This window comes from Gymnoscopelus braueri (assembly GCF_963280865.1).
Source record: "Gymnoscopelus braueri genome assembly, chromosome: 15".
Lineage (NCBI taxonomy): Eukaryota > Metazoa > Chordata > Actinopteri > Myctophiformes > Myctophidae > Gymnoscopelus > Gymnoscopelus braueri.
In genome coordinates, this window is record NC_137620.1 from 25,028,297 (window position 1) to 25,042,421 (window position 14,125).

The window sequence follows — 14,125 nt, forward strand, 5'->3', positions numbered from 1 at the left end:
TATCGCCCTCTTGTCTGACTCCGTAATATCTTGGTCTAGCTCTGATTCTGCCCCAGACGCTGAATGTATGCCCCCCCTCAATGCCCATCGCTCCTCCTCCCCCTCCCGTTGCCCTGCTTCTTCAGCCACCATCCCGTGTCCTCCCCTCCCCGCTTCATCCAGCACCAGAGAGACGAAGAGACAGAAGAGACAGAACAAGAGGCAGGGGGCCTCTTGTTCTGTCTCTTCGTCTCTGTCTATCGCTGATGCTGGCCCTGCTCCCTGCGTTGAACTTCCCTCTCTGCCACCTGCCATGCAGTCAGGTACAAACTGAGCTTGGCGTCTGCCAAAAGCATGGAAAACAATGTCTGCTGAATTTGTTTTAAAGTTATACTTTAAAGTTTTCACTCTTTGAATTATCCCCTCTCCGTTCCCTCACGGTCTTACCTTTGTTTCTTCTTTCCCGCCTTCCTATCCTATCCTTACCATCGCCCTTCCATGTTTTCCCCTGCCTGCCTCAGTCGGTCCTCCTATGGGCATGTCTTTGGACCAGACACACAAGAGGTCCCTCGGACATGTCCCCTCTTGGAGACCCCGGGTCACCTCTCCAGAGACCACATCACCTGCTCCTCTCAGCCCCTGTTCTGTGGCCCCTGCCCAGGCTCAAATTCCCCCTGTTCTCCCTCCAGTTCCTCCCAGAGCATCGGCCATATCTTCCCTCTCTGACCAAGATGCAGGTACAACATCAAAAAGGAACAACGTCCCGTCTGTTCCTTCTTGATTAGATTCAGGGAATGGAAATGACTGATGCTTTGTACTGACAATGACCCTAGCACATGGCACCCCCAGCTGGTAGCTTTCATTAAAGCAGTTGAACCGTGACAGACTGTTGCAGGTCAAAATGTTCCACTCTTCTGTGTACAATGGATTTAAACAAATATTATTTTTTCTCTTTCCCCAGAATATCAGAGGCTGCTAAGCACACTGACAGAGGAGGATTACCCATCAACGACAAGTAAGCATATTTGTGTTTCATCCTTTCCCTTTGTATTTATGGTCACATTTGATTGTATTTGCTATAATGTTGTACTTTGTGTTGATTCATGTCATTTATTTTGTAACTAAGGTATTATATCAATGATGTTTCAAATATTATAATTATTATATTTGATCTCTAAATATTGCACTGTCCAGCCACTGAACCCGGACCCACTGGAATGGTCAGCAGTCAGAGGCCTTATGAGAAGAGGAGCATAAGATCATCTGCAAGGTAAGTGAATACAAAAGAAAAAAGGGAATGCTATTGTTGATGGCGGATGTCTTTCATGCTTGGAGTGGTTATGTGACCTTAACTGCATCATCTCCATTGAACATTAACACAGTGTTGTTAAACCACCGCTAAACCACTATTGTAACCATGTAATCATACTGTAGTAGACTGACTTTAAATTCATAATACAAACATGCCACATGATGATTAAAGACCTCTGTAAAAATGTGTCTGTTATTTCTTGTTATTTTCAACATATTTGATATTGGTGTAAGTAGTATAATTTAATTCTATACAAGATACTGTAGATTATATGAGGTTCATTGAGTGATATCAGAACTCCTATTTTTATGGCGTTTTAAGGTGAATATCACTGAATCTCCTTTACATTTATTTAATTGGAGGTTAGACACATCTCTGAAGTTTTGCTCACAGACTCTATAGGTTATATTGGCGGTATGTGACTTGGACTCACTTAAAGGTTCGCTTGCATGGCTGCTTGAAAAATAGCCATGACTTGTTTCCTGTGGTTAAGTGGTGACATGTGTGAAATTGTTATGCTGTTGCAATGTTGGAAGATTGCTGCTGCTTGGCCAAGAACAGTGAATTTTCCCCATTATGTGGCACTTGACTACATGCTTGTTTGATTGACAGTTTTGTCTGGCGTGAGCTTAGCTACAAGTAGTGTTATTTGGCCCTTGAAATGACGTAAGCTCCTTTCCACACTACTCATATGCATGGGAGTCACTGTATGGAGCTCTATGATACATTTTGGCTGAGAGTTGGGGGTCATGACCTGGATTTGACTGCTTAGTGTTGCATAGATTCGATTTCCTCCATTGATCTCGTAATTGTGACCTTCATTTGTTTGACCGTCAGCCCTGAGAGCATGACCTCTCTTCTGTCCTTTAGTCCCAGAGCACCTTCAGCCCCGGGGCCCCAGTATTTTGAGATGCCAAAATCCAAGAGGCATCCGGCAGAGACAAAGCCGACAAGGGCTCTCCCTAAAGTCCCACCAACATCCCGTCCACTGCCCCCTGCACCCGAGCAAAGGCCTGGTTTTCCTGAGACCGTGTCTACTTCAGCCCATCAGCCTTTGGTCAAATCGAAGAGTCACTTGACCAAGATGTCCATTAAGTTAGGGACTCCTATAGCCCAATCAGAGCCTGTTCACGGTATGATTGTTGTCACTACACAACAAAGTACAATGGTTGTCTCTCCCACCAACACCACGCCAACTTCCAGACCAGTTAAACCCATCTTGGCACACTCGCCCAAAATTGCTCAAATCCTTGAAAAGGGCACAAAACAACTGCAGAGAATTGGAGTGGATAAGAAAGATGTTTCCCCAGTCAAAGGAGGGTATGAAGCTGCACCTATGGATGTGGGGTAAGTGTGGTGATTGGTCATTGCACACACCACTGATTAGTTTTGATCAGATTATAGAAAGAGAGGTTCCTATTGGTGTGATCACATGAGTTATATTAAGTAAATAAGTTATTTTTAATATTAAAAGCAAAATGAATTGTCTGTAGTCTTGCTCACAAAACTCATGATTTTGGAGAAACTGAGCCTTTTTGGTCTGAAATCCATTCTTTGGTGTCCCTTGTCCCTTCAGAAATGAGAGGTTGGCTAGCTTGACACCGGCTCATTCCAGAGGGGTCAGTTCTGCATCGATGAGCAAGACCTCTGAAGGTCAATCTGGAGAACGGTTTGTGGATGATAAAAGCCCACTGTGCGAGAAGCCAAAACAAGAAGGCCAAGAAATCATCCCTACTGTTAAAAAAGCAGTTGTCAGCAAAACACAGATGGAAAGTCTGGCTGCCTCTGTGCCAAGTATTCCAAGAGTAACCGCTGATCTCAGGCTCCCCTCAGCATCCTCAGAGTCTAACATGGACAGACTGGAGACACATGTGATACAATCTACTGTGAATACACTCTCATGCACAGCAGTTACTTCCAGTGTACCTGATTTGGCTTCTAAAGATTTTGTGGCGATAGAGGAAACTGAAGCTGTGGTTTCACGTGAAGATGACAAAGCACTCTGGGCAAGAGCTGGGCAGAGAGAAAAGCAGCCGGTTTTAACGCCAAGCTCTGTTGTTAGTATAGAAGAAAAGTATGAACATAAAACTGCTCTGGAAGTTGTCCCATTTTGTATGCAGGAAAGCTCTGTGTCTGGCATAACATCTACCTTAGAGCCTAAACTTGACGCAAAAGAGAGAGCCCCATGTATGACTAAACTAGTACCAACATGCCCATTGCGTTCCATCATTTGTGGTTTGCCATCATTTGTGGTTTGTCGTTTGCCATCTCTAGAGCAGTCACAGATTGTAGCTTTGTCTGTTGACAAGAGAGTACTGTTGGAGAAATCTGTCGGTAATAGACTGGCATTGGTCTGGCTTCTGGATTATACTAGTGCACATTATGAAGACAGTGCAGTGATTGCAAAGATGGTGGACATGACACCATCCTGCCCCAGATCTGCCAGTATTCCTGGATTCCCTTCTGCCCCAAGGAAAGTACCAAATATGGCTAACCTTCTACCAACCTGTCCCAGAGTTGCCAGGATTCCAGGTTTACCCTCTGGGGGAGCAGTGATTAGATCTCAGACCTGGGCTGTGGACAGACGTTCTCTCTGGAGGAAACCATTGCAGATAAGAGAGGGATGCATTTCACAAATGTCTTTTGTTCAGGAGCATACTGTGAGTGGCGCTGAAATGAGGAATGTCATGGTGACCATGTTGCCAACATGTCCTAGAAGCTCCAGCATGTGGGGGTTTCCTTCTGCATTGTCACAGAAGGTTGCACGTACACCAAGTATGTTCAGCCTTCTCCCTACATGCCCCAAACAGACTATTATTACGGGCATGCCATCTAGACAAATATTGAACACAAACCATGACAACTGGCACACATTGAGCAGATTACCTGTTGACAGACCATTGAGAACACATACTTGTCTGGTTCAGGAAAGGTCACATGAGGATAAACAACATCAAAAGGATATGGTAGATATGCTACCATCTTGTCCAAGGAAGGCCACCATCCCTGGCTTTCCCTCTGCACCTAGAAAAGAGCCCATTATGGCTAACCTACTGCCTACATGCCCCAGAGTAGCCAGCATTTCAGGGTTACCTTCTAAATTGTCTGTTTTACTTGGAGAAGAAGGCTGGAGTGTGGATAGAAGTCTTCTGTGGCAGAAGCCATTGAGGGAGAGAGAAGGACTTGGTACATGGATTGCTAATTCTCAGGAAACCACTTATAAGGATCCTGCAATGTTGAAAGCTATGGTAAAAATGATGCCATCTTGCCCAAGACAAGCTAGTATGCCAGGTTTCCCCTCCGCACCAAGGAAAGATCCTAGCATGGTTAACATTATGCCTACATTCCCTGGACAAACCAGAGTCTCTGGGTTACCTTCTAAAGAACCATTAAGAGATGAACTATGGATTGTTAATGAACAACCATTATGGGAGAAGCCACTAAGGAAAATGTTTGTGTTGATTCACACAGTTCCTTTCAGCCAGGGTAGCGAAAAAGAATTGCTGAACATGGCAGCCATGAGCCCATCTTGCCCAAATAATGCAACAATCCCTGGTTTCCCCTCTGCACCTAAAAAAGAACCCAAAATGGACAAGATTCTGCCTACATGCCCCAGAGTAGCCAGTATTTCAGGGTTACCTTCTAAATTGTCTGTTTTACTTGGAGAAGAAGGCTGGAGTGTGGATAGAAGTCTTCTGTGGCAGAAGCCATTGAGGGAGAGAGAAGGACTTGGTACATGGATTGCTAATTCTCAGGAAATCACTTATAAGGATCCTGAAATGCTGAAAGTCATGGTAACAATGATGCCATCTTGCCCAAGACAAGCTCGTATGCCAGGTTTCCCCTCTGCACCAAGGAAAGATCCTAGCATGGTTAACATTATGCCTACATGCCCCAGAGTAGCCAGAGCTTTAGGTTTACCTTCTCAAATGTATTTTACACATAGAGAAGAGGACTGGAATGTAGGCAGAAGACCCCTCTGGCACAGACCATTGAAGAATAGAGAAGGGCTTTATTTACACATTGGTCATTATCAGGAAATTGCCCTCAAGGACCCTCTAATGCTGAAAGTCATGGCAACCATGATGCCATCTTGCCCCAGAAAGGCCAGTATGGCCGGTTTTCCATCTGCACCAAGACATGATCCTAGCATTGTTAACATTCTTCCTACTTGCCCAATACAAAGCAGAGTTTCAGGTCTGCCTTCGAGAGAGCCAGTTAATTCTCAAGGTAGAGATCTGGATGTGACAAGGCAGATTTTATTGAAGGAGAAACCCTTGAGAAAAAGTTACAACTTGTTTAAAAATATTTTTCCAGTCATTTCTCAGGGCTACAACAAAGGAGAAATGTTAAATTCAGTAGCTATGTTACCTTCATGTCCTGAAAAGACTGTTATTCCAGGTTTCCCCTCAGCACCCCGGAAACTTGCACCAAGTATGACAAGGCTTGTGCCAACATGCCCTAAACAAGCACAGGTTTCTGGCATACCATCTATACATCTAGTTAATTTTGAGGACAAATATTGGCAGGCTCTGAACACATCAGTTAAGGAAAGACCGTTGATGAAAAGACAAGCTTGTATAGTGCAGTGGGTTTCAAAAGACCAACAATTCCTGAAAGGCATGGTAGATATGTTGCCATCTTGCCCCCCAAAAGCCATAAGTCCTGGCTTTCCTTCTGCTCCCAGACAAGAACCTTCTATGGTCAATTTTATGCCCTCATGCCCGAGACATAGTAGCATGCCTGGTTTGCCCTGCAAAAGAGTCTGTGTGACGACTGACGATGAATGGGTTGTAGGAAAAGGTTCATTGTGGCATAGACCATTGAAGAAAAAGGAAGTACACATTATTAATGTTCCTTTCATTCTTGATAAGAACATTGCTGAAAGTATGGTTGCAATGTCACCCATTTGCCCAGAGACGGCCATTATACCAGGCTTTCCTTCTGCTCCAAGGCAGTTATTGGCTAATGTCCCCAGTATGGTGAATTTACTGCCTACTTGTACAAGGATATCTACAGTGCCGGGAATGCCACTTATAGAACATACCAAAGCAGCCGAATGGCCATTGGATAGAAAGTCACTGTTATTCACTAGACAGAGAACTGAAGCTATGTTACATATAGAAGATGTTGACTCCCTCTACTTTGATAGTGAAAAGGTCAGAAATATGGTATCCATATTGCCATCCTGCCCAAACAAGTCACGTTTACCAGGTTTTCCATCTGCACCACATCAGGTAGTGGTGGCTGATACACCAAGTATGGTCAGTCTTCTGCCTACTTGTCCGAAGCATTCTAAAGTTCCTGGTGTACCTTCCAGATGTCCCATCGAGTCAGACATTTGGCATATGAATAAAAGGCCATTCTGGGAGAGGACATCAGGTAAAGCAAAAATGCATACCATTATACATGGCCAAATGTCACACAATAATAACAAAGCAATGTCTAAAATTATGGTATCAATGTTGCCGCCATGTCCCAAGAAATCTTGTATTCACGGAATTCCCTCTAAGTCACTTTGGCACTGGCAGCCAAAAACAGTTACAGTAGAAGTTACCCCAAGCATGCAAAAAATATTACCTACTCTCCCAGAGCACACTAAAGTTCCAGGTCTGCCTGCAAGACATCTCATGTCTGGACACAAAGACTGGAATGTTGCCTGGGAGTCATTTAAGGAGAACCTATTGAGTAGAAGACAGGGACATGCTTACCGAGATTACACTGTCCCGGAAATGTCTTTGAGAGACAGAAAAACAATGCTCAGTATGCAGCCATCATGCCCTCGACAAGCCGCCATTCCTGGCTTTCCTTCTGCTCCACAACCACAAGCTGTGGATGTCATGCTAGAGAAAGAGCCAGACATGGCACATCTGCTGCCAACTTGCCCAAGAAAGTCTGTTATTATTGGTTTCCCCTCAAGATGTTCAGTTATTGTTGATACTAGTGCAAAGGGCTGGTCAACTGTAGAGACTGATACTGTGCTCTGGGAGAAGCCAATGGACAGGATAGAACTGTTTAGAGAATGCAGCACAATTCAGGTCTATTATGATTCTATAGAAAAGGATGTAATTAAGGAAATGGTTTCTCTGGTACCGTCTTGCCCAGCCATTGCTCTCAGCCCTGGCTTTCCATCACTTCCACAGCGTAAAGTAGAAATACTTCCAAGTATGGCAAGTATTGTGCCATCTTGTCCAAAGAAATCCCCAATTCTTGGGAATCCATCGATACTTACACACCATTCAGAACAGGACTGGTCAAGTGATATGGTGATGTCATCAAAAGAGAGAATCACACTTTTTGCTACATCAGTGGATAGCAGTAGTATTGATAGGAGTGGCACGGCCTTAAAACCAACATGCCCCACTTTGCCGGATTCGAATGTTCAGGGCATTCCAATAGCAGAAAAAGAAGACAAGGACATTCAATATATGCCATTGGAAGAGGAATCGTTCTGGAAGAAGACATCCAGAGAGAGATCAGAACAGTTTACATTGCCTACTAGCCCACATGCTCCAGAGGATGTAACAATGAACTCACAAGACGATCAATCCAATGAATGCAATAAGCCTGAGAAAGTATTGTACAATGTCAACCAAATACAATTAATGCTTGATAGTGGAGAAGTAAAATCTGAAAGTATCACAGTGTTGGAGGGGCAAAAGGAGGAATGGGACTTTTGGACACAGAAAGACACTCAAGAAGTGGGCATTCTAGAAAAAGGGTGAGTGAGTGGGAGAAGCAGATTACATACATAGTACCTGCAATGCTGAATGAAATGTGTTGCATTGTTTTCTGTGTTGTCAGTGGAATGGTGTCTGAAAAGCCTGCCTTTCAATTCTGTTTTCAGCCACTTGCACTGCAGAATGTGGCACTCCATTCCGGACATGCCATTATTCTTGAGTGTTAAAGAGAGGTGGGTGGTAGTTTGCATGAGGATTGAGGCTGTTGTTGGGCTGTTTTGCTTATGTAGTAACGCTTTCGCATCATCCCATCCACATCTGACTGACTCTACTATACTGTAGTTATTCTTGTATTCTTTGTGCGGTTTATGCTTGTGGTCCACCTCAATTATGTTGGTTATTTTTTCCCTATTGTTCCTTGTCATTCTTTCAGCCTCTCTGGCCAATCTCCCACTCAAGAAAGACAGACATCGCTATATGATTCGGGAGCATCTGTTGACAAAGAAGCATATAATGAAACCATTGCTAAGGAACATGTCTTAGTGCCCCTAGAGGAGTCATGCAGACAACTTACAATAGAGAGTATTTCAGAGTCAGGCACCATGATGGATGGTGCTTCTGCCAATAGACAGACGGAGGTATATTCTGACTCAGTGGACCCAGTGAATGCTATAAGACACTCCAATAGTGGGTAAGTGTGAGAGCCCAGTACTTGGCCTCACCATTGCCTGTGCATGATGTCACATCTGTGTTGCATATCTCTTATACTGTAGCTGTTGAAGTGCATTTCCACCGTCTCTTTGATCATTTCATGGCATTGTTTCATTTTCAGACACAACTATGACAATTAAATTAGTTGTATTTTATATTATTATTATTACATTATTGTTTTGTAGCACGTAGCTATCACAAGAGTATTGGCTGGTAAAGTGGTAGTAAATTAACTTAAAGGGACACTATCATGCTGTTGGAATGCATTTCAGTTGATTGTTATCATAGTCTACAGAGACAACGATATTCATGATAATATTATCCATATTGACGTACAATTTTGACAGTTTCAGCCCTCCTCTGTGTTTCTACAATGCCCATGATGCATTTTGTGCACAATCATGGACCTGGCATGCAAATAAGGCAACAGCACATCTACATCTTTGACCACCTCCTGACTCACATTTTCTGAAGTCAAGATCGCTATTTTGCCATAAGCACAGTTAACAAGGACAGTGTCACAGCCACTGAGGGAGGGTAGAAGTTAAACAAAACATATATTACAGTAATATTCACATCACTCGGGTAAACTTTTCAGAACAACTTCGGTGGCATTTCGCAGAGACATAAAAGACTGCAAATTGTAATGTCTGGTAATGGAACATTAGCCGCATAACTAATGATAATTGTGATAGTGTCCTTTTAAGAAAATATACCACTGTGTTCTGTTCATGTATGTATAAGAGAGGAGCTTTAAGTTCTGGTAAACTTTGGTCCTATCATGGCCTTATCACGTTTGCAAACATACGCCTTCATTAAACATCGTATGAGAGTGACTTTGATTTCACTCTCTTTTTAGACATGAAAGCATGGTTTCATTGCTGTCATCGTGCCCAGCTGTTGCCAGTGTACCAGGGTTTCCATCCACCCAAATACTCACTGCAGAGCAGAAGCTAGAGGAATATCATACAGACAGAAGTGTACTTTGGGAGAAGCAACTGACGGCGATCACAACACTCAGTATGGACACATCAGAAGAAGGAGAGGGGGAGAGAATGAGAGGAGCGGTTAATATGATTCAATCTTGCCCCAATGCTGCCACCATCCTGGGCTTCCCTTCTAGAAAGACTGAAGCAGATGGCATAAAGACAGAGAAGGAACCAACCATGGTAGACCTATCATCAACCTGCCCAAGAATATCAGGTATACTGGGATTCCCTTCCCTTGAAAACCGTGTAGATGATTGCTCAGTTGACAATGCCGTCATATTGGAGAAGACATCTAAGGCTATACTAACTATTGAATCTTCTCCTCATTTGGATAAACTACTAGTAGATACAGAGCTAACCAAACATATGGTGGCTATGGAGCCAGCCTGCCCCACAGTGGCAAGCATCCCAGGTTTCCCATCTTTAAAGAGACCTGAAATTGAACAGACACCATGCACTCAACAAACAGGTCCTAGTGTAATGAGTATTATTGAGCCTTCAAGACAGCCCATCGAAGAAGAAAAAGATTGGCTCACAGAGGAGCCACAGCAGTGGGCGAAAGAAACAAAAGAGAATGTGAAAGAAATGGTTCAATTTGTAACAACTTGTCCAAAAGAAACCCCAACCCCTGGGTTCACCTCTGCGCCACAACCCAGCGTAGTTGATCATGGACCAAACATGGTAGATCTTCTGCCCTCATGTCCAAGAGTATCCAAAATACCAGGTTTGCCATCTACTGAGAGAACGAATACATCTTGGACTTCTGATCATGAACCCTTTTTGGAGACTAAAAAGATGACGAAACCTGTTTTTACAGACATATCGCAACAAAAGAGAAGTGAAATGAAACAAATGGTAGCTTTAGTACCATCTTGTCCAAAAGACTCTTGCATTCCTGGTTTCCCTTCAGTTCCACAGCCAAGTTCAATACCTTACAGGCCACATATGGTAAGCCTCTTACCTACTTGTCCAAAAGTCTCCTGTGTCTTAGGTTTCCCATCATTATTGGAGGTTAGTAGCAAAAACTGGACAATAGATCACAAGCCTTTATTGAAAAATCTGACCCGAAATAGGACAGTCAAGATTGAAGATATATCAGATAAAGATGGAATGGAAGGAATATTAGCTCTTGTCCCATCATGTCCAAAAGAAGCTCAAATTGCAGGATTCCCCTCTGTGCCTCAACCTAAAGTTGTCTATTATGGCCCTAGCATGGTCAACCTTCTTCCATCTTGCCCTGCTGTCTCTAGTGTGGTTGGTTTTGCTTCCACTCAAAAACCTGATTGCAAAGACTGGAACACTGATTATCAGCCATTGTGGGAGTTGCCAATCAAGAAGAGGAATGTATTGTTACCCGACAACTTTGAAATAGGAAAAGAAATAATAGGAATGGTCTCACTTGTTCCTAGTTGTCCCAAAGAATCCAGGATACCTGGCTTCCCATCTGTGCCACAACCCAGAGAGATTTATGTCTGGACAATGCCAAGTATGGTGAGTCTGGCAAATACATGCCCGAAAGTTTCAAGAATACCAGGTTTCCCATCAACTCTTGATATGAAGAGCAAAGAGTGGACAATGACAAAAAAGCCATTATGGGAAAGGAAAACTAAAGTGAGAGAAGTCTCATTGACTGACACATCTGAAAAAGATAAGAGAGCATTGCAATTAATGGTCTCCTTGGTACCATCCTGTCCAAAACAGACACGGACCCCAGGATTTCCATCAGTTCCAAACCCAACAACTGTGTATTATGGACCAAATATGGTCGATATCCTCCCATTGTGCCCACGAGTCTCCAGTATACCAGGTTTCCCATCATCTCACGATATGATGGGGAAAGAGTGGACAGTGAGCAAAGAGCCATTATGGGAAAGGAAAACTAAAGTGAATGAAATCTCATTAACTGACACATCTGAAAAAGTTAAGAGGGAAATGGAGGTAATGTTCTCCTTGGTACCATCCTGTCCAAAAGAGGCAAGGACCCCAGGATTTCCATCAGTTCCAAACCCAACAACTGTGTATTATGGACCAAATATGGTCGATATCCTCCCATTGTGCCCACGAGTCTCCAGTATACCAGGTTTCCCATCTCTCGATATGATGGGGAAAGAGTGGACAGTGAGCAAAGAGCCATTATGGGAAAGGAAAACTAAAGTGAATGAAATCTCATTAACTGACACATCTGAAAAAGTTAAGAGGGAAATGGAGGTAATGTTCTCCTTGGTACCATCCTGTCCAAAAGAGGCACGGACCCCAGGATTTCCATCAGTTCCAAACCCAACAACTGTGTATTATGGACCAAATATGGTCAACATCCTCCCATTGTGCCCACGATTCTCCAGTATACCAGGTATCCCAACTATAGAGGGAGATACAAAAGTAGTCTGGATTGTTCAAAGGGGTTCTTTGGTGAAGAGGCCACTGAAGAAGGAAGAAGTTAAATTTGACCGACCATGTGTTGTCAATAAGAACACAAAGAATATGGCTTCTTTGGTTCCTTCATGTCCAAAAGTGGCTAGTATTCCTGGTTTCCCATCTCTTCCAAATCCTAAAGTTATGTATTATGCCCTAAACATAGTTAACCTGCTCCCTTTGTGCCCAGAGGTTTCCAAAATACCTGGATTTGCTTCAATTGAAGGGGGAAAGGGAGTTGGGTGGGTGGCTGAACAGGATTCATTACTAAAACGACGAATGAAGCATCAAGTGATGATTGATAGTCCACGAATGGAAGTGGACAATGCTAAGAACATGTTCTCTATGACACCGTCTTGCCCCACAGCAGCAAAAATTCCAGGTTTCCCCTCTGCTCGTAGATGCAACATGTTGAGTCTTGTACCAGTATGTCCCAAACTGTCCAGTTTCCCTGGATGTGTATCTACTGAAGGAGGCACAACACTACAGTGGCTGGTTGATCCTAAGCCTTTATGGGATGCGCTTCAAAAGAGGACTGTTTTTGCAATAGACGATCCAAGACAAGACAGAGAAATAATAAAAGCAATGTTGACCATGTTACCATCTTGCCCAGAAGCATCCAGGATTCCTGGGTTCCCCTCAGCACCGCGACCCAAATCAACCATGAATCCTAGTATGATGAGTCTTGTGCCTTATTGCCCCAAAGCTTCAAGTCTCAGAGGTTTCCCATCCATGACTGAAGTCTCAAGCATAGGCTGGTTGATTGAACCAAAGCCTCTATGGGTAAAGCCTCAGAAGAAAGAATTAGAGATGATCATGCCACTTTCTGGTCTTGACCGTCCATATAGTTACAATGTGAAAAGTATGGCTGCATCACTGACATCTTGTCCAAAAGAGGCTCGCATGTCTGGGTTCCCCTCTGCTCCAGTTCAAAACAGAAAACCAAACATGGTTAGCTTATGTGCTTCTGCACCATATGTTTCAAGTGTTCCCGGATTTCCATCAGCAAGGATGCTTAGTTGTACAGTTGTAGAGTCACAGGATTGGAAAACACTCGCCAAGCCACTCTTTGAGAAGCCAAAAAATGAGAAGAAAGTTGTTCTTGCAAATAGTTCAGCAGAAAATAATGATGAGATTAAACAAATGGTGGCAATGGCTCCAACATGTCCACATTTGAGCCGAATCCCTGGCTTCCCTACGATCCCACAACTAAACCCAGTACAAGAACAAACAACAGCTGCTTCAATGCTGTTTTCTATTGAAGAATCTAAATCACAAGACAGCCACAGACTAATACAGCCAATTCAGCCATGTCCCAAAGAAGCAAGCATTCTTGAAATCTCCCCTGTACCTGTTAGCAGTCCAGCTACAGCAACAGTATCTGGTGAGAGAGACGTATTGTGTCGTGTTCAGTATCCATATTTAAGTGGTACCATGCTTTATTGTACAAACTGTATTTTAATATCTTTATTTTTGTAACAGAAGAGAAATTGAAAAGGGATGTAGGACAAAGAGTAGAGGTTGCAGTAAATAGTGGGTAAGTGTATGAACCCAGTGCTTTCTGCATGGATTGCTATGTAAAGAAATGTGGTATAATTCTAACATGGCTTGCAGTGGCTAATAAACAGCGCTGGTAACGTATTCGTAGTGCACGTTAGGTTTCTTTGAAGCCTGTTGCTGGGAAGCTCCTTTTTCTGATGTGTTTGGCATGAATTATTAGGACCGAAGCCCTATTGAAATTGCAAAGATTATGTGTACTTGCAGTCCTAAATCTTTTGTCTCTGGTCTTCAGCAGCCTACAAATAGAGAGGCTAGCAGCAGAGGAAGTCCAAACTGTGGAGAAGCCTCTGGATGTACCAGAGACGGAGGTAGTTTTAGGTTGGGAAGTACTGGAGGCAGAGGGAACACTGACAGAGAAGGCAGTGTCCTCTTTGTCAGAAGAGCCCTCAGGATTAGTACAGGCTCTTGTGGGCGCTTTCCACAGAGGGTAAGTGGTGGATGGTGTGAAACCACTGCATTGCATGTTATATTTTGTGGAAGAA

At 43.4% G+C, this 14,125-nt stretch overlaps 1 protein-coding gene across 12 annotated transcripts in view; it reads left to right on the top strand.

Annotated features, from left to right (window-relative positions):
- Positions 1 to 14,125, top strand: part of ehbp1l1a (EH domain binding protein 1-like 1a) — a 54,618-nt gene that overhangs the window by 22,697 nt on the left and 17,796 nt on the right. For 3 of the 12 annotated variants that reach the window (XM_080452206.1, XM_080452212.1, XM_080452214.1), the window contains 10 exons: positions 501 to 716; positions 941 to 994; positions 1,174 to 1,249; positions 2,162 to 2,638; positions 2,868 to 8,012; positions 8,139 to 8,204; positions 8,405 to 8,662; positions 9,542 to 13,467; positions 13,566 to 13,620; positions 13,876 to 14,070. In XM_080452206.1, coding sequence (XP_080308332.1) covers positions 501 to 716; positions 941 to 994; positions 1,174 to 1,249; positions 2,162 to 2,638; positions 2,868 to 8,012; positions 8,139 to 8,204; positions 8,405 to 8,662; positions 9,542 to 13,467; positions 13,566 to 13,620; positions 13,876 to 14,070 — 10,468 coding nt within the window. The remainder of the gene's footprint in view (positions 1 to 500; positions 717 to 940; positions 995 to 1,173; positions 1,250 to 2,161; positions 2,639 to 2,867; positions 8,013 to 8,138; positions 8,205 to 8,404; positions 8,663 to 9,541; positions 13,468 to 13,565; positions 13,621 to 13,875; positions 14,071 to 14,125) is intronic. The other 9 variants (XM_080452215.1, XM_080452211.1, XM_080452210.1 and 6 more) reach the window with 9 other exon arrangements.